This window comes from Hipposideros armiger, unplaced genomic scaffold, assembly GCF_001890085.2.
Source record: "Hipposideros armiger isolate ML-2016 unplaced genomic scaffold, ASM189008v1 scaffold_94, whole genome shotgun sequence".
Taxonomy (NCBI): domain Eukaryota; kingdom Metazoa; phylum Chordata; class Mammalia; order Chiroptera; family Hipposideridae; genus Hipposideros; species Hipposideros armiger.
In genome coordinates this window covers 4,748,606-4,771,667 of record NW_017731444.1, presented here as the reverse complement: position 1 = coordinate 4,771,667, position 23,062 = coordinate 4,748,606, and the positions used below count along the sequence as shown (strand labels likewise).

At 49.6% G+C, this 23,062-nt stretch overlaps 1 protein-coding gene across 1 annotated transcript in view; it reads right to left on the bottom strand.

Moving 5' to 3' along the window:
• The window catches only part of LOC109384401 (BPI fold-containing family B member 1-like), a 41,102-nt gene that overhangs the window by 13,055 nt on the left and 4,985 nt on the right, over positions 1–23,062 (bottom strand). Inside the window, exons 2-13 of the mRNA XM_019645713.1 lie at positions 18,049–18,205; positions 15,149–15,290; positions 14,366–14,473; positions 13,280–13,429; positions 12,420–12,501; positions 8,342–8,405; positions 6,480–6,565; positions 4,668–4,847; positions 3,652–3,705; positions 2,984–3,142; positions 1,585–1,652; positions 653–698 (exon numbers count right to left, since the gene is read on the bottom strand). Coding sequence (XP_019501258.1) covers positions 653–698; positions 1,585–1,652; positions 2,984–3,142; positions 3,652–3,705; positions 4,668–4,847; positions 6,480–6,565; positions 8,342–8,405; positions 12,420–12,501; positions 13,280–13,429; positions 14,366–14,473; positions 15,149–15,290; positions 18,049–18,163 — 1,254 coding nt within the window. The 5' untranslated portion in view covers positions 18,164–18,205. The remainder of the gene's footprint in view (positions 1–652; positions 699–1,584; positions 1,653–2,983; positions 3,143–3,651; positions 3,706–4,667; positions 4,848–6,479; positions 6,566–8,341; positions 8,406–12,419; positions 12,502–13,279; positions 13,430–14,365; positions 14,474–15,148; positions 15,291–18,048; positions 18,206–23,062) is intronic.

Genomic DNA, 23,062 nt, shown 5'->3' with positions numbered 1-23,062 from the left:
CCCCCACTCTCAGGGGCTCTACTGGTCTGTTGCAGCAGAATTGCCCTGAGGCAATTTTGCCCTGCGTTTCCTGAGGTTTTTGACTTCTCGCGGGAAGCTAGAAGTCTTTTTTCATGTGGAAACCTTCCATTTAAAAACATTAGTAAACAAAACAAAACAGATACAAAAGGAGCTCCCCCCACCAAAAAAACCCCCCCAAAACCAAACAAACTCTAAAACCCACAGCATGGCAGAAGACAGGCTTCAGCCAATTTGAGATGTCTGATTTTGTCTGAGTCAGATGGGGAAACTGAGGACAAGAGGAAAGGGGCTGTGCAGGGTCACTAAGATGAGTCTATGTGCGCAAAATGAGATTATAATTAGAAGAGATTCAATTTCTAATTTGGGGCCAAACTTCACAGAAGGAAAGTGAGTGTGTGTCGGTGTGTCTGTGAGTATGTGTGTTCTCAGCTGTGTTCGGCATACAGTAGGTGCTCAGTAAATACCTGAACCAGGAGGCTGGACTCTGTGGCTGATAATGGGGAGGACAACCAGCTCGCCATGGGGCTGCCCATGGGGACCTTGTTCAAAGTGCATTCTGGGCAGTGTCTCCTTATGAAATGGGTCATCCTGGGCTGTCCCGTGTCCCCAGGGACAACATGTTAATACTCACGTTGAACAGGCCAATGCCTGAGTTCATCAGGTGGATTCGATCAGAGCTGCAACAGAAGATACCCATGAGAGTGGTCCCTCAGAGCCTCGTTCTTTCATCCATCCACCCATCCATCCATTCATTCATTCATTCATTCATTCAACAACTATGTATTGAGCACCTACTATGTACCAGACACAGTGCAGGCTTTACAGAAACAGCAGTGAACCAAATCAAACCCTTGCTTCATGGAGCTTAGACTGTGACTGGGGGTGTGGAGGGTGGGGAGACAGAAAACAAATAGCTGCCCGAAGAACAGAAAAATCATCCTCTGGAGTGAGGGCTGTGGCGAACGGGGGATCTCGGTCTCCTTCTAACAGGGGTCCCTGATTCCATGTAGGCATGCAGGCTCATGGCAGCCAGGTATTCTGATTTTTATAGTTGGCAACTCATTTATATTAAAATAGAAGACCTAGCCCTATGTGGGCTGATCAAAACACACCCATGCACTTGAGTTGTCCTAGGAGGGTCTAGTTTGCAGCCCCTAAGCTCCCTCTCAGGCAGCAGGAGGGTGGTGGGATGCGGGGAGACCAGGTAAGGGTGCAGAGGCAGCTGGAGCCTGTGCTTCTGGGCATGGCTGTCACTGCCACTATCTTGGAGGGGTCCAGAACAGGCCACCCAAAGCCAAGGGAATGGTGCTGGACAGGTTTTTCCCATGACTAGGGTCTGCTTGCCCAATGCTGCTACAAGGCCACTCCCCTTTCCTTCTCTGTCTCTCATACGTGGTCCTCGACAGCTGGACAGTCCAGGTATGGCAGCCTTTCTGCATGTCCTGGAGTAGACTTCACTGGGATGCTCATACCCCAGGGACTGAAAACACTAGGTATTTAAAGAAACCCAGTGTTTGCCAGGCTGGACTCACTTTCATCACCAGAATCTTTACAATGATTTACCTGATTTCATTTAAGTTGAGCGTAAGTTGGTCACCTTCGGTGTAAAACTGAGCTTCTAAGCTGGCTTCCTGCAACAAGAGAAGCCCAGGCCCCATTTCTTTCAGAGGATGCATCAGGTGTGGAGTGTGGGGTTATGCAAGGAGGCTCTGGGGTCAAGCTGACAGTTGAATCTCAGCTACTGGCTCTGCGATCTTGGGAAAGGGTTTGACTTCTCTGGGCCTCACTTTCCTCATCTATTAAATGGGCTATACCTGTACCCACTCCCCACTGAACAGGTTACCCTGTAGGATTATTGTGGGGAGTGATGATGATGAGGATGACAGCAGCCAATATGCATGGAGCCCTCACCATGTGTCAGGCAGTGTTTTAAGAAGTTTATATGATTATTTGACCCTCACAACTCAATGAAGTGGCTCCTATTATTACCCCACCGTAGAGGTGAGGAAACTGAGGGACAAAGAAGATCAGTAGCCCCCTGGTAATGTTAACCATTATTGTAATCAGAAAGGTCAGAAGAGAAGCCAGGTCTCAAATACGGGTGCTAAACATATACATCAACCTGACCTGCGTGCTGGGATGAGCCTGAGGACAGAGTATCAGGCTCCAGCTCCGGTCGGCTGCACCCAGAGAACAAAGTTGTCCTGCAGGCCTGGTCCATGTGGCCTTTTGAAAAGTGCCTGCCATTGGCCATGGAGGGGCCAGGTCATCAGGGAGCAAGGCTGGCCGGGGCAGTCTATTCCCACTGCTGGTTGGGGGATCAGAATATCCCTCAATCCAGGAAGCCAGGGCACTGCGCATCCTGTAGTCTTTGTGAATGGCACCCCTGAGATTGTGTGTGGATAACCCGATAGATGTACGCAGAGACTCTGCTGTAAGGATAATGTCAACATGAGCCTAACAACCAGGAACTATCCAGACTCCTTGGTTAAGCATGGTTCTAGCGCCCAGCCACGAATCCTGCCACGTCTTTCTCTCTCCTTTGCCCTCGGTAGTGGGTGTGGCTGGTGCTCCACTCAGAGCCTCCTTATAGGGCAGGGCACCCATCCCTCTGCTGCTGAGCGCTGCAGCTAATGGTCCACAGCCACCCCCTTCTCTGGAGAAACGCCCTTGCTTGAACAGAGCTGTCTTGCTGGGAGGTTATGGCCCTCCTACCTCTGGGGACTGTTGGTGGCCAGTAACTGACTAACAAAAGAGTACAGGAGGCCTGAATGACTCAAAAAGTCACAGGATCAGAGCTGGGCCCCCAAAGCTCCTGATTCTTGGTTTACAGCTCCCTCTACTCCAACCCTGCTGGGTAATAAGCATGGTGGAAACGGTTAGCAAAGCAAGAGAAGGGGATAGAAACAGTGAATGAGAGGGTCCCCAGATTGCTGCCAATGTCACAGGCAATTGAACTCACCACACCCAGGGTGAAGAGGGGGCGGCGAGCTTCATTGGTGGGAAAGACTTCCAGCACCATCAGTTGGGCCAGCTTGGCACTGTCCTGGCTCAGAAGGAGCTCTGGGGTCTCCTGGATTAGGATCTTCACTATCTGTGTGCGTCCCAGCTGATCCGCAGCCTGGAAGGAATCAGACCTGCATGTGGCCTCCCAAGTGCCTCACCATGGCCCATAAGTCCCATGTGGCCCCATGTGGCCTGGCCCGTGCCCAACTTCCTGGCCTCCCTGCTTCCTCTCTGTGCTCCAGCCGCACGTCCTCTCAGACCCTGGAATGGGTTGTTGCCCTCCCCACCTCATAGCCTTTGGTTTTGCTTCGCCCTCTGTCTGGAATACCCTACCATCCAGGGAAACACTCCCTAGTTCCCCCAACTCTATCAGGTGCCCCAGTAATGCTCTCAGAATCCCTAGAATCTGTCCTTTGTAACTGAAATATTATCTGTATAATTATTTGATTCAGTCAACCTGTCCTGTTAGACAACCTGTCCTGTCCCTGAGGACAGGGACCCTGTCTGTAAAAGTCACCAGTGCTGGAAAGACGGAGAGGGTTTCCACAGGTATTTTATTCCCTAGAGGCCAGTGGACAGACCACAGCAAACACCCGTCAAGCTGCAGATGGCCGTTGGACTAACCTTGTCATTGATCACCTTGATGTTGGCCTTCAGCCGGCGGGCTAGCTCAGGAAGCTGAGGATGACAGGAAGCCAGAGCAGGTCAGCTGGAGGGGAGAGGGGAGACACACCTCCAGCAGTCCCACTGCTGAGAACCCCCCGGAACCCTGGAAGAGCCAAGCGGGTTAGTGGTCCAGGCTATATGTTTGTCACTGGTAGAAAGCAGCCTTGTCAGCTGCTGTGGGACATGGGGGCCCTGCTGGCCTGGACTTTTACAGTGGTTTGGTGGTGGTTGTGGGTCTGTGGGCAGCTCCCTGCTCCCAGAGGGCAAAGAGAAATGATCCAATTCTCACTAGAGTCATGAATGTGGTCGCCAGTGACCACTCCTCTTTTCTCACCATCTCAGCCCCTTACCCTGAGTTCTAATCCTCGTGAACTTGGTATCTATTGTCTGTCAGCTGACCTGAAGTCCTGACACCCTCCCATAACTTTGGGCCAACTCTTTCGCCCCGTGGGCCTCACTTTCCCTACCAGTCACCTTAGAGGAGGTGGCACACTTTGGTTGACTGGTGGTGGTTGCCTGCTGTGCTGTGTTGGTAAGGATTCCAAGGCTGTGTCAGCATTTGGGCTCAATCAGAAGGAGGGCCCTGATCAATTAGCGATGTCTGCTACCAGCCCCATCGTGGGCAGCAGTGGCACAACTGACATCCCTGGACCACTCAGTATCTAAGATGCCCTTTGGCATACAGTACTGTTATTTGTCAGAGGAGGCAGGTGTATCAGGTTCTGGAGGGCAGAACTAGGACTGGGGCTGGGTGTTACAGGGAAAGTTTCAGCTTTAGAGCTAGATGTCAGAGGCAGAGCCTGGGAGGAGAGCGAGGGAGCTCTCCATTACTACAGGGGTTTAAACTGAGCCTGCTGGGATTCATGTTGGCAGCTTAGGGGTCCTTGCACCCGCTTTGATTCAGGAAATTCTCACAATACAGTAGTAGCTCCATTAGTACAGATGGCTCCATCCTGTCCCATGTCGAGGCTTACCACATAGTCCAACAGGACCATGAGTTCTTCTGGAGGGAGCAAGGCAGCTATTGCAGCATTCACCACATCTTGCCTCACGGTGAGGCTGAAAGGGGCGCTGTCCAGGGTGGGTGTTGTCAGGGAAACCGCAGACTTATTGAACCAGCTGGTCACATTTCCCTGTGAATCCAACAATTTGGCCTACAGAGACACAGAGTAGAGAGTTGGCTGGGAACTTTAATCCCACAGCCTACCCAGTAAGAACCTAGAAGGAAATGACACCACTCAGCCTGTTTCCCTTTTTGCACTTGCTTCCAGGAAGCTTAACCTGGAGGTCAGTGCCTTGCTGTAGGTAATAAGTTATCTCTGGTGCTTAGCAACATATACTCCCCCTGCACACCTCAGATAATCTCTGATGTTTAAAAAACCTTAGATAATATGGATGGAACTAGAGAACATTATGCTAAGTGAAATAAGTCAGTCAGAGAAAGACAAATACCACATGATCTCACTTATATGTGGAATCTAAAGAACTGAATAAAAGAGAAATGTAAACAGAATAGTCTCAGAGACACAGAGGAAAAACTGAGGGGTGCTAGTTGGGAGTGGGTGAGGATGAAGGAGAAGGGGAAGGGATGAGACGATGCAAATTGGTAACTACAATATGGCCTCAGTGGTAGAAAAGACAGTCTGGGGAATATAATAAAAAATGTTGTAAATATTTTTTACGGGGCCAGATGGACTCATGTCTTGTTAGGGAGACCACTTCATAGTCAGTGTAGAGGGCTGACCACCGCACTGTATTTCTGAAGCTGATGTTGAATAACATTGTATGTCAACTATAATTATATATACATATAGTCACGGGACATGGAGTAGAATATGGGAATGGAGTCAATGGAATTGTAATAGATAAATATGATATTGGGGGTGGGAAGGCAGTAGATGGGGGAGGGGGGTTGTTTCTGTGTGAAGGGTGAAAAGGATAACTATTGCATTGTTCTGTACACCTGAAACTAACAATAAAAAAAAGACACCTTAGATATCTTATTCTGCATTTGGGTTTCAACTTCTCAGATACCTCACAAACACTTTGGATGAAGGAAAAAATTCAAAACTGCAACAAAATGAATGGAAATGTTTGATGCTGCAGTTTTCCAAGGGATCCATGAAAACTGGTCTGGGATTCAAGCTGCCCAGGCTGGCCTGGTCCCTTAGGGAGTTCAGCCCCAGTGTGAGTGTGTGGCTCCACATTTTACAAAGAACTGACAGTTATTGGGCTCTTTCTGCCTGCCAGACCCCATGCAGTCTCATTTCTTCCTCTCGTTGGTGATTATTATTATCTTACATTTTACACATGAGGACACTGAGGCTCAGAGAGGTGAAGAAACTTGCCCAAAGTCACACAGCCAGGGAGCCGTGGAGCTGGGAGGAGAAACTTAGGTCTGTGTAATCCTCAGTGATGTGTTTTGATCCTGAGTTCCTGTTTCAAGGTAACCAGGCATTTGGGATTGGCAGGGGCTTGCCTGAGAGAAAGGCCAAGAGCCCCAGTGCACACACTCTGGCCCCTGACTGGGGAAATTAGGGTCGGAGGACAGATCACCAGGGTCCATGTTCTGTGTGTGGCCCTTAGAGTCCACCTGCTATTTTTTCTCCATTAGAATGGTTTACATGGGACATGTTCAGCTTGTTGAGATTTTTCTAAATCAGCCTGTGTGTCCTAACCATGACCAATGTTTTCTCCCCTGAAACAGACCCATGGTGTCTGACCCGTGGTGGTCAGAGAAGGGTGGTGGTGTCCCCATGTTACTCTCAAGGTCCCAAGACACTCACCCTCAGGTTGAGCTGGATGACATCACCCTTGATGTCAGGAGACAGAAGGTCAAACTCCAGGTGGTCAGAGCTGAGGGAAACGGGCACTGCTCAGGAGCAAGAAGAAAGTTCTGTGAGGGTGGCGGGCAGTATTGGATGGGGTGGTTTGGGGGCTGCTTTTGGCTGGAGCTGCATTATTGCACGGTAAGTATCCTTATCACGGGGTAAGTAGGGAGAAACACTAGTAATGATGCAGCTGATAATGACAATGATGAAAATGATAATGACTGACATTTATTGAGCATCTATCAAGCGCCAGGTACTGTGCTAAACCTTTTTGGCTCACTTAATCCTCACAATAACCTTAGGAGGTGGGTCCTATTATTACCCCCATTTTACAGATGGAGATACCAAGACTCAGAAAAGTGAAACGATTGCTCATACCGTGAAAAGAATTGAACCCAGTTGGTCCGAGGCCATCGTCTTGGTTTGAAACAAAACTGACCTATTGCTCATAACTCTCCACCTCCCCGACTAGACTGTGATCTGCACCTGGGCAGGGTCTGGGTCTGTCCACCAGATTGCTCGTATTCGCCTCGTGATTCCCCACTTGGCCGCCAGGGGGCGGTGGCGTCTCATCTGCCCTAGTTGTTGGGTGGAGAATGGGGAGGGCCGCAGAGGGGGCGCAGGTGCGGGCGGGGGTCGGTCCTTGGCCCACCTACTACCCCCGCCTTCCCTACCCTCACCTCCCCGCCTGCCCCCTGGGAGCAGAGAAGCCAGAGAGATTTGGATGCTAGCCACAAGTAGCCTTGGGAAGTCTCTTCCCGTCTCAACCTCAGTTTGCTCATCTTAAAAAGGGGGGGGGGGAGGTAATAGTAATACCTGCCTTATAGGTTGCACAGCACAGGTACCTACTAAAGTTGGCTCAAATCTGAATTATACCAGACTTGGAACAGGAAGAATTGGGTTTAAGCCTTCCCCTATCACTAACTTCCTCTGTGAACTTGGACGAATGACTTAATTTCTCTGAGTCTCAGTTTCCTTATCTGCGAAGTGAGGTAATGATCACTACTTCATGGCGATGTCTGAGGAGCCAGCCAGACAGTGTATATAAAACACCCAGCTTAATATTTGCTCTATGTGTGCGCTGATTCCATTCTCTTCTTCCCACTCCTCTCTGCTCACCCCTCTGAATGAGCCTCTTCAGATCCCCAAACAGTAGACGGTAGGATTTTCTTCTTCCCGTCAATCCCCACTCCGAGGAGTCTGAGCACAGCAGAATACCGAGGTGGGGGCAGAAGCCTGTGTCCTCATCTTTCTACTCTCGGGGAGGGAGAAATGGCCTCCTTCCTGAGCACACATCTTGTCTCTTCCTTGTTCCCTCTTCTCTAATAGCCCATGGTGGCTGCTATATCGTTCATTCATTTATTCATGCAGCACACATTTGAAAACACTTCTCTGTGCCAGGCAGAGCACCTGCTATGTGCCTGGAACTTTCCTGTAAATATTTAATCCTCACTAACAATCCTGTGAGGTAGGATGTGTAAGTCCCATTTTACAGATGAGGAAACAGGATGAGGAGGTAGAATTGGCTTTCCCATAGTCACGGAACAAGTCAATGGAAGAGCTGGGATTTGAATTTGGGTTTAGCTGGGGCACCCGCTGGCTCATATGGAAACTTGCACATAGTAGGTACTGGTGAAGTCGTAGTTGTGTTCAATTCCTGCCTCATCCCAGGCAGGGATCAAATGATACTCCTACCTGCTGCTAGGCTGAGTTGCTGCTGCTCAGGCTTGACTGGGGAAGTGCCCCCTGGGCAGAGCCAGGGCCTGGAGGCTGGCTCAGCTGTAAAGGAAAAAGGTGGGAGAGAGCAGTGCACTTACCCCTCACTAGGCGCAGGAGGTCTGCATACATGTCCTCAAAAGCTGCCTTGATCACGGGACACAGCTGTAGCAGCACAATGCAGAAACTCCATCAGCGAGGGAACCAGAACACAGTCCCACAGTGACCCATGCCCAGCCCACATGGCCTGAGTCCCGCCACTGTGCCCACGGCCAGCCAGGCTTTCGTCTGTGGGGTTGAGGACTCAGTGATGCATCCATTCCGCCAGCCTTCCCTGCTGCTCAGAGCCCACCCCAGTCCCCAGTGTCACCTGGGATCTTTTGCAGTGGTTTGTCCCTTGCCCTATGCCCAGGGCGTGCCTGGCTTGCCAGGTGCCCTCTCCATTAGACTTCTCATCTTGTTCCTGAGAGCCCATGTTTTCCATGAAAAGGAGATGAAGAAGTCATTCCTTCATTCACTTATTCAACATGTCACTGCTGAATTCCTTCTGCATGTCAGACTAGAACAGAGGCCAGCAAGACAGACCCAAGCAGACTCATGAATAATCTCTCTGTGCCCTTTGTGAATTTCTGGCCCCTACGCAACCCTTTGCCCACTAAACTCTTCCTTTCCCAAACCCAATTGCCAGCAGTTCTCATCAGGAAGCAATTTTGTCCCCCAGGGACATTTGGAACTTTCTGGAGACATTTTAGTTATCACAACTTGGGAGGCGATGTAACTGGCATCTAGCGGATAGAGGCCAAAGATGATATTAGACATCCCACAGTACACAGGACAAAGAATTATCTGGTCACGTGCGCTTTGGGGTGGTTATTAAGTGAAGTAAGGGTTACTTGAGCACAAGCTCTATGATACCGTGACAATCTGATAACAAAGCCAGCTAGTGAACGACTAATGGACAGGGAGTATATACAGCGTGGATACGCTGGACAGAGAGATGATTCACATCCCGGGTGAGATGGAGCAGGACAGCTCGAGATTTCATCACGCTACTCAGAACAGTGCATAACTCAAAACTTATGAATTATTTATTTCCAGAGTTTTCAATTTAATATTTTTGGACTGCAGTTGACCACAGGGTAACTGAAACCTTGGAAAGCGAAACTGCAGATAAGGGGAGGACTACTGTATTTTAAAAAGTCTTCCCAGGGAGCTCCGATGTGCAGCTCGGGTTGGGACCCATGCATTTATATTGACAGGGCTTTGGCATTTTCTAGATGGGCTCCTGCCAGATTTCAACGGGCTGTAACTTTTCTATTCACCTCAGATAAAATATTCATATGACCATTGTATTAAATCCAGTGAGTCATGTAGGAAAACTATGGTGATTAACAGAAAGCCAGTTCTCTCATTTCATTCACTATATGTGGCTTTTACCCTTAATAACAGATATTATGCAAAGAGCGTTTTGGAATTCCAAGCTCTTGCCATCTTTTCTAGTAAATGTAAAATGCAGTAAATGGAAAAATACATTTTTAGCCAGTTAAAGTGTGATTTTGCTGGAGGCTGAGAAGAAATTTCCAGCTGGGCCCTACTCTAAGAAACTCCAGCCTTTAAATAGAAAAATATTTTCTTAAAAGAAAAAGTATCTCATGTAAGAAAAGCCAAATTTTACAAAATTATTCACTTTTGATTCCTTTAAGAAGGCTCTCTTGAATGGTTTAGTAAAGTATTAAATATAATGCTATTACAATAATTATGAATATTGTGCAATGGCATAGAAAAATAGATATAATTTAAAGAATATCAAATAGTATTGACACTGAATGCAGCCACCTAAAAATTTGAGGGCATGTGGATGACGATTGGACGGCAATATGCCAAAGAGAAAATGGCTGCCAAGTTGGAAACAACTGAAATGCCCATCAGTAGACAACTGGAAAAAGAAATTGTGGTACATTCATACAATGGAGTATTACTGTACCATAAAAAAGAATGAAATATTAACCATTTGCAACAACAGGGATGCAATAACGTGAATATTATTCTAAGTGAAATAAGTCAGACTGAGAAAGATAAGTACCATATATTTCACTTATATGTGGAATCTAAATAACAGAATAAACATGCAAACAAAACAGAAATCGACTCATAGATACAGAGAACAAACTGATGGTTGCTAGATGGGAGGGGAATTGGGGGATGAGGGAGAAGGTGAAGGGATTAGAAAGTACAAATTGGTAGTTATAAAATAGTCACGGAGATGTGAAATACAGTATGGGGAATATAATCAATAATGTTATAAAGACTATGTAGGGTGTCAGATGAGACTGGACTTATCATGGGGATCACTTCATAGATTATATAAATGCCCAACCACTGCACTGTACACCAAAAACTAATATAAAATAATATTGAATGTCAACTATAATTAAATATATATATGTTTATATGTATTTAATATATATAAAAATATATATATTTATATAATATATATAATCTGACAATTAAGTTTGTGAACTTGGTGCAATGATGTTGCTAACCTTTTTTTAATATTAGAGGGATTATTCATTATGAATTTGTATCAACTGGACAAACGGCTAACTAAATTTACTATTTGGAAGTGCTGAAAAGGCTGCATGAAATAGACAACCTGAACTTTTGGCCAACAATTCATGGCTCTTGCATCATGACAAGGCACCAGCTCACACGAAACTGTCTGTGAGGGAGTTTTTAGCTAGTAAACAAATGACTGTATTGGCACACCCTCCCTACTCACTTGATCTGGCCCCCAATGACTTCTTTCTTTACCCGAAGATAAAGGAAATATTGAAAGGAAAACATTTTGATGACATTCAGGACATCAAGGGTAATACAACGACAGCTCTGATGGCCGTTCCAGAAAAAGAGTTCCAAAATTGCTTTGAATGGTGGACTAGGTGCTGGAGTCAGTGCATAGCTTCCCTAGTGGAATACTTCAAACGTGACCATAGTGATATTCAGCAATGAGATATGTAGCACTTTTTCTAGGATAAGTTCGTGAACTTAATTGTCTGACGTGTGTGTGTGTGTGTGTGTGTGTGTGTGTGTGTGTGTGGTCACGGGATATAAAGTACAGCATAGGGAATATAGTCAATAGTATTGTAATCACTATGTAGGATGTTAGAGGGCTAGTCGACTTGGGGGGAGGTTATCACTTTGTGAGGAATGTAAATGTCTAATCAGTATGTTGTTTTGTATACCTGAAACTAATAAAAGAAAAATAGCTGCCAAGTTAAGGTAGAAGGATTATAGGTATTTTTCCCCCCAAAGTTGTTTAGTTATTACATCATCCTTTCATTTCAAGAAAGTTTTATTGTAAAAAACATATTAGTTGTCTGACAAGGTGTTTTGAACTCCAGGAGGCCCACTGTTGTGAACCCATCTTGGAATTTATAGTGGAAATCAATGATCAAAGTGGATGAATCCAACTTACAGAGTTTTAGTTTACCTGTGGCATATAAGGGGCATATAAAGTGAGATAGACTCATTTTTACTGACTCAGAAAAATAAACCCAACAGGACCTGGTGGGTGACAGGCCCCTGAAGGCCACAGGTTGGTGTGAGACACTGATATGCTCTAGCCAGCCTGTACCAGTTTTCAAGGGCAGTTTCTAAATTTTCAGGAATTTCTGAGCTGGGTACTAAACCTAGACATTATACAAAATTAAATTATATAAACTTACAATTAAATAAATTATACTAAAGCAAAGTTAATGAAAACTCAAAACTCATTACTTCCTAATTATTTTATTATACCTACTATTATTTCTTGCTCTTGAGGTTGTCTACACCTATTGTATCTGTGTGGTGGAAATACCATATGATAGGATGGTATTAGTAGCTTGAAATTGGCCTTGGAGGGAGTGTTTACACCAGAGAAATCAGCAAATGCTAAAAATCTGGGCTCCCTCCCCTCAACTTTGTTAACAATTTATCAGCACATCACAGTTTAAGGTCTTCTGGTTGACTTTTGGCAGTTTCCTTACCTTAACCTCAATGATCCAGTGCTGAAAGAATGATTCGGGTCTAGTTTTTCACTCAAGGACACACGAGTTCCTTAGCACCAGTTTGCAGTTCCACCCTAGCCCCACAGGGGGAGCAATCTTTGCAGGCCTGAGAGGCACTGATTCCACTCACCTGGCTTTTCACCAGTTTAGGCAGGGTTGGCACCAGGAGGCTCATGACCTTGTTGGCTAAGGGGTTGACCATGAAGGAGAGCCTTCCGGAGAGGAGAAGGGGAGAGAGATTAGGAAAGGTCAGAAATGATCACCCCTCCCCTGTTTTACAGAAGGGGAGACTGAGTCCAGAGGAGGAAGGAACTTGCCCAAGATTACATGGCCTGTAAGAGGCAGAGCTGCGAGTAGACCCCAAGCCAGGTGTAGACAGTAGCAGAGAGTTCTCTGGGATCAGACTGGGGGTTGTCCCAGAAGTGTGTGCTGGACACTGGACTGATGGCGTTTGGCACTTCTCCCCGTTCTCCTGCTGAGGAGACGTGGAGGGAAGCACTATGTTTTTTGGGCCCCTGCTGTGCGCGATGCACTCTGCCCAGTGCTTGCTTGTGGCTGTGGCTTGAGCTAATCCTGTCACTGCATTTTGGCAGGTGAGGCACAGGGCGGCGACTTGCCCAGCAACACCCAGAGAGGAAACGAGAAGATGCATTTGCCTGACTCCAAAGCATGTTTTTACACGTGGATCCATGCAAGCCTGCCTGGGATGGCTTGAGGGCCCTCGCAAGGTGGCTCCTCTCCACCTTGAAAGCTTTTCCCCACTTCATGGCATGATGCCTGAAACCCCATCATTATGGCTTCCACCCTTGATGTCTTGAACTTTCTTGGCCTCACAGATTCCCTGAAAGGAGCCCCAGATCAAGAGTCAGGAGAGATGGACTCTTTCTTTCTCTGAGCGTCAGTGTGCTCCATCTGTAAAATGGGGCAAGGCCGCCACCCAGGTTCCCGCCCAGGCATGGTGGGAGCCCAGCGGGAGGTGGCCATACTCACTTATGCAGCAGACGGATGCGCAGGCTCCCCTGACTGTTGGAGCATTGGTCGAGGACAAGTTGGGCGTCGCCCCTCTTGCTGGTCTCTACTCGGATGATGGCTTGGGCCTCCATCTCCATGTGCATCTCCACAATGGTCTTGACCAGGGGCCTGGGAGTGGTGCCCGAAGCTGTGAGCACCATCCCAGCCCCAGGCTAAAGCAAACCTTCTGTCCCTCTTTGTCTTCTGGCTCCCTCACCTCCCTTCCTAAACTCTTTTGCTGGGTTCTCCTCATCTGCCCAATTTTTTTTTGTTTGTTTGTTTACCCCAGCATGTCTCAGGCTCAGTTTTTTTATTCTTCTCTTGGTTTAAATCCTCTGCATATGACAACAACTTCCAAATTTACACCCAACCCCCTACTCAGGTGTCTAACAGGCGTCTCAAATTTAACATGTACAAAACAACCCGTGGAGCTTTCCCAAGCCTGCTCGTCTCATGTTCTTCCCCATCTTGGTTGCTGGCCTCTCCATCTTGCATAGGCAATCACCTTGGAGTCAGCCTTGACTCCTCAATCTCTCTTCTCTCTCTTCCCTCATATTCAATCATTAGGAAATCCTATTGTCTCTACCTACCTCCAAAACATATCCAGAACCTGACTGCTTCTCACCGCCTTCCTGCCCTCAGACCCTGGTCCAAGCTATCATTGTCTCCTCCTGAATTATTTCAGTAGTTTCTGGATGGCCTCTCTTCCTCCACTCTTGCCCTCGTATGCAGCAACCAGAGCGTTATTCAAAATGTTAAATCATGCCATGTCCCTCCTCTGCTCCCATCTCCTCAGTAAAGCCAAGTCCTCGCCTTGGTCCACAGGCCCTTATGCTCTGGCCTCGGCTGCCTCTGGCTTCACCTCCTACCATTCTCCCTTTCTTCCCCGCCCCCTCCCCACTCTGCTATTCTTTGAACAGAGCAAGTGTACTCTTGTCTCGGGGCCTTTGCACGTTCTCTCCCCTCTACTTAGAACTCTCTTTTCCAGATACTTGCATGGAGGAAACAGGGGAATGAGTGGATGAGCATGTCAGGCCTGCTGCACCTGTCTGAAAGGATACTCACGTGTTGAATCCGGCCACCATGTCCACGGGGATTTTGACCATTATCTCCTGGCCATCAGCTGAGGGCTGCAACTGCAGCTGGAGGATGCTGGCTGAGGTGACTTTCAGCCTGGATGGGATGAGGGAGAGATGAGATTCATCTGAGCACCGTCCCCAAACGTGATCCTCTCCCTCTTTCCTGTCTCCCCTGGTGCCCAGCCGGCAGCTGGACCCAAGCCTAGTCCACTGACTCCTCCCCAGCATGGCCTTGCCCCATCCCTACCCCTTTCCTCGGCTCACAACTCTCCCGTGGCTTCCCCTCACTTAGGAGATGAATCCCAGCTCCTTGGACTGACTTGTAAGACCCTCTATGACCTGGCCTAGTTGGCCTCCCAGTTATCACCTTGGGGTTCGAGCATCAGCCATGCTGACTGACTCCCACCCCTCTATGCCTTCGCCCAGGCTGGCCCCTCTATCTGGAATGTCATTTTCTTCTTGTCTCCTGGTGAGCATGGAGTCATTGGCTCACCTGTCACCTCCACTGAGAAGCATCACCTTATCTCTTTGTCCTCTCACCCCAGGTGACCTCCCTCTGGGGTCATTCTATTAGAGTTCCTTTGTGACTATCTTATGGTTATTGTTAACTCCTCTGGGAACTTCTGAGGAAGGGACTTCATTTGTTCTATTCTTTGTGGTCAGGCATAGAGTTGACACCAATTGATGCTTGTTGACTGATTGGGTGTGCAAAGTGTGTCCTGGGCAGAGGTGTGGCAAGGAGCTCCCAGTCTGGTGCTGCTCCACTTACCAGATAATCAAGTTCAGGACAGAGTTCACCAGGCTGCCTAGTATGCGGATGCCCCCAGCCGGCTCCTCCCTCACGGCGCTGAGCAGAGGCAGCTGCTGCAGGATGTTGACAGCATTGTGGTTCTTCAGCTGCTGTGTCAGCCCTAGAAGCAGATTCCAGGGATTAGGGGACAGCAGGAGGAGCAAGAAGGATGGTTCGGTGGGGGCTTCAGGCTGAGACGAGGCATCACTCAGGGCTACTCAGACTTGGGCACAAGGCGAGGGTATGGATGGCTCTGTCCTAACCATCTCCTCTGTGTAGATGTGGCCTTGAGGATGATGGCCCAGATGGGTCATTTTCACATCAAGACCAAAGCTGGCACGTGAGTGGGACCATTCACTCCCCTGAGCATTGCCAGCTTCTGCCAGGAGTATTGACCAGGACACTCGGCCCATGGACCTGCACCCCTCCCACCAGCCAGCGGCAAACAATTCCAGAGCCAAGAGGCATGGAACCCATAAGGTCCTGTTTGGGACTGTTTTGCTGCCAGAACACACTTGCTAACAATTCTCTGGCACCTACATCCTATGGACCTGTTGTCCAAAGAGCCTCAGGTGCTGAGCAGAGAAAGGAGGTGGCAAGGTCAGGGGTCTGTGATCCAAGAACCCCGCCGGACTCTTTCCCCGGCCACCCGAGCCCATTTGGCGTGTGTGCAGAGCAGGCCAGAAGCGCTGGACAGATGATGCTCGGGAAGCAGCCCTCAGCCAGTGACTGATGGGAACTGGTGTACAAACACCCCAGCTCCATCAACCCTCGGGCAGGATGACTCACGTGTGTGTGCCCCACGGCGTCCCAGTGTCCCTGTGTGTTATTACCTCTCAGTAACAAAACCACTCTTTTTGCCTGCTCTGTGGTAACAGACATGGGCCCTGTAAATATTCCACCTTTGCCAGCTGGTGCAATTTTAAGTTAAGCCCTGTCGGTAGAGGCTCTGCAGGGACATGGAGGAGGAAGGGGCTCCCCCTTCTGGCCCTGGTGTGCTCCTCTCACCAGGCTCCTGTGGTGTCACTGTCCATGGCTGTGAGTTCAACAGCACTCCCGGGGACAGCTAGTGAGTACTGAGGACACCCCAGCTAGCCTCCAGGCAGTTTCCAGGACATAGCTTCTCTGAGTCAATTGCAAACCCCTTCTTCAGGGGCAGCTTTCCAGAGAATGCCACTGACTCCCCGAAGGCAGTTTTCTGCCCGCTGGCCTCAGCCTGCTAACTGTGGACCAGCTCTGACCTGGGACAACTTGGTGTGGAGTGGGCTTCAACCACACTCCTCCCAGGAGGTCTGGGCAGATTCTCCCTCCAAGTTTATTCTGTCCTTGGATTAGCCTCCCAACCTCCTCAATCCCAGGGGTATTCTTTAGAGGTCTTTCTTTTTTCCTTCTTAGACAGTTCCCCATGACTCCAATCCCTTGTTCATAACTCTTTGTACAAACTCACCATTGGGCTTACCATGCAATTTCTGCTCCTGACTGGCCCTAACACAGTTGTCCAGTAGGAGGACTGAGCTGCAGCTGCCAGCGGTGACTGGCCTGCCCTCACCTGCCTTGCTTCCCACTCTCCTGCAGGTGTTTCCTGTGATCACTTCTAATTACTTTGAATTTTTTTTTCTTTTTTTTAGTTGAGCCATCCTGCCACCTGTTGGCAGCTCAGCGGCAACTCAGCTCAGGCCGTGAATCAAACCGGCGACCCTGTTGCTCAGAGCTCGCACTCTTGAGCGAGCTCTTAACCAACTGAGCCACTCGGCCGGCTCCTGTGATCACTTCTAAAACCAACCACTTGCACACAGCTTCTCAACTCAGATTCTGCTGCTGGGGGCACCTAAATCATGGCTGCTCCTTCTGGCTGACATTCCATGTACGTGCAATTCACAGTATGGGCCCAGGGCACCTCCCAGAACACTCTGCTCCCGACTGTCCCTACTTGGGGATCCCTTCTCTGTCTACAGTGCCTGTGTGGCCCTGGGGACCTGGCCCCACCCCCTGCCCATCCAGCCCTGGCCCAGGCCCACCGCACACAGAAGGTGGGTCTCTAAGTGCTTTAGATGGACCTCCAGAGCCAAGTGATTATCATCCTCTCAGGGGACAACACTTCGGAGTGGTGATTCTCAACCAGGGTGATTCTATCCCCTAGGAGACATTTGGCAATGTCTGGAGACTGTTTTGGTTGTCACAACTGGGCTGAGGGTGCTGCTAAACATCCTAGAAAATACAGGACAGCCCTCGCTTCCCTGCCCCCCTACCCCCCCTGCGCCAATAAAGTTATTTGGCCCACAAGGTCAGAAGTGCTGGGGTTTAGAAACCGGGCCATAGGGTTCTTAAAACTCTTGTCCCTTCCTGTCCTATTGGATAGTCCCAACAACCCAGTGAAACAGGCTCTCTTATTTGTTTCCAGAGGAGGACCTGAGGCTCAGGGCGTTGCCCAGGGCCAGAGCTGGAGGGTGATAAAGCTGTGCTGGGGGCCCAGGCTGCCAGACTCCCAGCCGACGTTCTTTGCTCTGGGAACTGGTTGCACACTGACTCTAACTCCAAGGAGGTGCTCTGCCAACGGGGCTTTAGGCACGGGCAAGGAGGAGAGGCAGGTGCATCACTGCACACAGTGTCACACAACCCTTCCGCAGGCCATGAAACCTCAGAGTAGTGCGTTTTTGGAATCATGGAATTAAGAAGAAGGGGATCTTGGAATCATCAACTCTTGGGATCATAGACACTCCCAACCTTTTATAACTCACCCACTTGAGTCTCACCCTAGACCTGGGGTCCCAACTGTGCCTTGCACACCCCCAGTGATGGCGACCCCCTCCCTCATTTGAAGGACTGCTCCACCTGCCCCCTTGCCTTATGGTGATGAGGCCTGGGTGGCCAAGACTTACTTTCTTTGATGACTTCTGGGCCGAGGCTGAGAACTGCAGGGGGGCTGAGGGTGGCTCTGACCAAGGTGGCTGCCAGCAAACCACAGAGGAGAGTGAAGGTTCTTGAGCCGGCCATCTTCCTGGGGGTCGGTGAGCAGCAGGTGGCAGGTGTCTGCACCTGGGGTGAACACAAAGGGCCCTGTTAGCCAAGCAGAGGCCAAAGGCAGGCCTACGATCTCTGGTGACTTGGGGCGTGGAGTCCAGGAGAGGCTGCTGAGGGAAGTGGTTAAGAGAGTGGACTCCGGAGCCCGACTGTTTGGGCCTGCATCCTGCCTCTTCTGCCAGGTGCTAGTTGTGTGTCCTAGCAATCAATTTAACCTCTGTGCCTCAGTTTGCTTACCTGGTAACTGGGTGTAATGAAGTAGTGCCCTACTTCAGAGTGTTTGGGACTTAAAATCCTCGATGGCCCAACCTCAGCCAACTCTACCTCCTGTTTATTCCCCTCTTGTTCTATAAAGTTTCAGGCATTCCAAGCTGCTGGAAGGTTCCAGAAAACATATCCTGTTCTCTCTTGTCTGCACCTTTGCCCTTTCCCTTCCTTCTTCCTGTAATGCCTTTAGCTCCCTGCTGAACTCCTATTCATCCTTTAAAGCTTTGCTCACGTGCCCCTTTCCTCTGTAAAGGTTTCCCTCTCCTGTAGCAAAAGACCCTGGATCACACTTGGAGAAATATTGCCCTGGGGTTCGTGTGTGCCTAGGACAGGAAGTTTGGAAGCAGGAGGGGCATGAGAATTCAGGCAAGACTCAAAGTGGCAGGAGAGCTGTTTGCTTCATTTGCCATTCTAAGGGGCCCTAGGAATAATAGATGGCTGCTTGGGACCAGGAAGAGAAAGGCAGAGAGTAAGGGAGAGGCCTGTGGGTCTCCTGGGAGAGGAGCTGGGGGTATTCTGGCCTCTTGGCTGCCCTGTCCCCTCCATGGGGTAGAGCATCAGCACGTATAACCTGGTCCTGAGCTCCCCAGTTTGCACTCTGGCTCAGCCTCTACCCTCTATGGAAGCTTCTGCCTCCTGTGGACTGTCCTGCTTGGAGGGAAGGAAGGTGCTGACCCAGAGACCCAAGCCCTTGTTTGGCTCAGCATGTGGGTTTCTTGTTGTCAAAGACAAACATGGCATCGGGATGCCATGTGTCTACTATGAACTGGAAGAGCGTGAGCTATTAGAGACACTTGCAATAATGAGTCAACATCTGCCTCCCTGAACAGGCCATGAGCTCTGGGAGGGAGCGTTGGTTCTACCTGCGCCCCATTGTGTCCCCAGTACCCAGCATAGTGCCTGACACACAGTGGGTGTTTAATAAATAAATTGTTGCTGAATGAATGAATGGCCTCGAGGAGCCACAGAAGAATGGGGAATCCAAGCCTGCTAAACTGATGAGGCCTAGGCCATGGAGACCTCTGTGAAGCCACAGGACCCCCATTCCTGTGTGTCAGGAGGCCTGAGGGTAGAGGAGAAATATCATGGGCCTCAGAGTCAGACTGACACAAGTTGGAGGACCGCCTCTACCGCTTGCTGTGGGATCTTGGGCAAGTGACTTACCCTCTCTGAGCCTCAGTTTTCTCTTCTGTAAAATAAGGGATAATAATAATACTTACATCACAGGGTTGTTGGGAGGATTAAATGAGACAATCCATTTGGGGCCTGGCATGCCACAAGAGCTCAATGAATATTAGCTGTTATTATAATTATGACAGTTATTATTACTAATACTGGGGTCAGAAAGAATAATCTTGCAGTCAAAGCCAGAAGACAGAGACGACGCCCTGCACTCTGCTCTTTTGCCCAGTAGGTCCCCCACCCGCCTCTATAACCTTTTTCTTTCAAGTACCGTGGCTCTGTTTTCCCTCCATTATCTTTGCACATCACTCTATCCTCCTCTGCTTAGAGGTGCTCAGGGAACCAAGAGGATGGTAGCATCCGTTCTTGTGGAAAAGTGTCTCCTCCCCAAATACCAGCACCATACACACACCCATCACATTGTATCTTGCTTCCTGGCCTTTCCTTAGGCTCTTTGCTTCCCACGGGATGCCTTCTCTCCTCCTTTATCCAGCCAACTTCTACTCGGCTCCTCGACTGACATGTCACCACTTTCAGGAAGCCTTCCATGACTGCCCTTCACCACCATGTCCTTGTTGCTTTCCTTGGGCACAGCACATACCACACTGGTCCATACTGGGAGTCCCCTGAGGGCCAAAACTCTGACACTTCTTGTCCCTAGAATCACCCCAGCACAGGGCTGAGCACAGAGGAACTGGTGTGTGCAGAGTGGGTTTCTGTCATCAGGGTGAAGTCAAGGTAAAGACTCAGCCAGTCTGATTTCTTATCACTGCTCTTTGCTCTTCTGGATAAGGGAGCTGGGTGCCTCTCTACCCCCTGGCCCTGACCCTCAGAGGGTCCTTGTGGACTAAGGGTCCTTACCTCAAGGCCAAGTCTATCCCCTGCTCCTGACCTAACCCCAACAGGTGTCTCCAACTCAAAACCTTCCTGGTGCCCTAGGCTTTCGGCCCCTTCTCTACACTTTTACCTGGACACGTCAGAGTCCTCAGCCTACTCCTCTCCTCGCCTGGGCAGCGGGTCTGGAATTCTGGCCTTATATCCTACATACTCTGGGCTAGGCAGTCAACCTTTGCATTTGGGCTGAGGCCTCAGACTGGGCCAAGGCCTCCAAGGAAAATATTTGTGGCTCCTGTTGAACCACATCCTTGCCCAGAGGCGGCCTCAGATCTCCAGCTTCCTGAGGTTTGGAAAAAGGAGGTCGTAGATTGGCATGAAGGGTGGGCGGGGCACTGGGGCATGTGGCAGGCAGCTGGACCAGACACGTTTTGGGCAGTGCACAGGGCTCCCTACCTCCTGGGCAGTCATTTCCATAGGGACAAGGATGAAAACAGTAACCGTGACGATGTATGAAGCACCTACGACGTGGCCGCTCGCCTCCTCAGGCTTTACATCGGTTGTCAGTGGAGTCTCAACCCCACCAGGGTCAGCATCGTTAGCCTGACTTTGCCACAGAGGAACCAGCCTCACACAGTCAGCAAATGGCAGAGCCAGGATTCGAACCAGGACTCTGACTTCAAAGCCCACCTAGGGATGTCTCCACCGCTTGGTGGACACAGGAGTGTCCTGGGGACAGACCGGGTTTGAGTCCCGGCTCCACCATTTCCACGCTGTGTGACTGGAGGCACATTCCTTCACCTGTCCCAGCTTTACATCTATGAAATGGGAGTAATGGTAGCACCTACCTCCTAGGGTGCTGACAGGAACACAGTGAATATGATTTGGAGCATAGGTCCTGGCACAGAGTCAGTGCTCAGTAAATGTGAGCGGTTGTTGCTGTTGTTATAAGTGCTTGTAATAGAGTGAGCCACTGTAGAGAGGATATGATCATAATTTAGTCCAGATAATGCACTTGGGGGATGGAAGTTCTAGTCTTGCCCATCCCTGATTCCTAAATGCACCTGAGGATTTAGGAATACACATCTCCATTAATTAATTCACTCAAGAGAATAGATTTGAATCCCATTTTTTTGCAACATCTTCGCTGTGTGACCCTGGGCAAGGTACTTAAGCTCTGAGCCTCGATGTCCTCATCTGTAAAATGGGGATAATAGTATCACCTCCCTCACAGGTTGCTGAGATCATGAACTGAGGTACATGCTCACACAGCACTTAGCATACGCTTTTATTCCTTTCTTCTGCAGTGGTCGGCACCCGCTTACCCTTGCTTATGCCTTCCAGAATCTCAGCGAATATTTGTGTAGCGAATGAATAATAAGGCAAGACTATGAACCAAGAGGACAAATGAACAGCCCCACAGGAGTCCCATCATCCATTGCCCAGGCACAGGCCCCACTTAAACTGCACAGTCACCCAGAGGTGGGGGTCAGCAGCCCTGGGTTTACCGAGGGCATCTGAGGCTCAGAATGGTGAGTGACTTGCTCTAGGTCCTGCAGCCAGGAGTGCCAAAGCTGGGACTTGAGCTCCATCATTTAGTCCAGACTACACGTTTTTTACTACCATGTTCCACGCTCCCAGTAACTCCGGCAGGGTAGGAGGTAGACAGAGCCTTTTCACATAATCTGGGTAACCATGCTTGCTGCCTTACTTCAGTCTAGAAGCCAGGTTATGATTCAGAGCTGGAAGGGCCCCTGCTGAACCTGTGTCCATGTGCAGAGGGACAAGAGAGGGGTAGACAGTGACCTGGGTCCATACAGAGTGTGACTCGGCCCTGGCTGGTGTGTGACTGGGCCCCAGAATGTGGAAGGGGAATAGGGCAAGAGTGTTTGCTATTCTGCCATGTTCACAAATGTGCTGAAGGCCCTGAACCCCTAAGGGTGAGGCCTCCCGGGAAGGACCCTGCCCATCCCTTGGGCACATCTCCAGAGAGGCAAATGTCCCCTCCTGGGCTTCCCGTCCTGGGCTTCCCAGCCGGCCACGCCTGCTGCCCATGGACAATGCCTCTCTGTGGGAGGCCTGAGCCCCGTGCCAGGGCCTGGGCCACATCAGCTCCTGTTTCCTGCCTCTCGGTCCCCTGCATACTCGCTGGGGTCAGCAAGCACAACCGGGCCTCTATAGATATGGCACATCATGGAACCCACGGGTCACCGCGGTCCTGCCCTCAATGCTGCTCAGCCCCCCTTCCTTAGACTCCCAAGGGCCTCTTTGTTCCGGCTTCACCCCTTCCCAGCTCCCAGGCCTTTGATTGTGCTGTGTCCTCTTCCCGGAGTGCAGTGCCCACCCCCCGACAACTCTGTCTTGCCCTGTGTGGGCAGCAGAGCAGGAAAGCCTCTGGGGCCCAACCCACATGGTTCAACCACTGGTCCTGGGCTGGTCAGCTGTGAGCGGGGAAAATCACTTTTTCTCTCTGAGCCTGTTTCCTAAGTTGTAAAATGGGACTGTTTTGAGGGCCACATAAGACAATGTGAAATGCTTAGAACACCATGGAATTCAGTAAATATTATTATTATTATTATTATTATTATT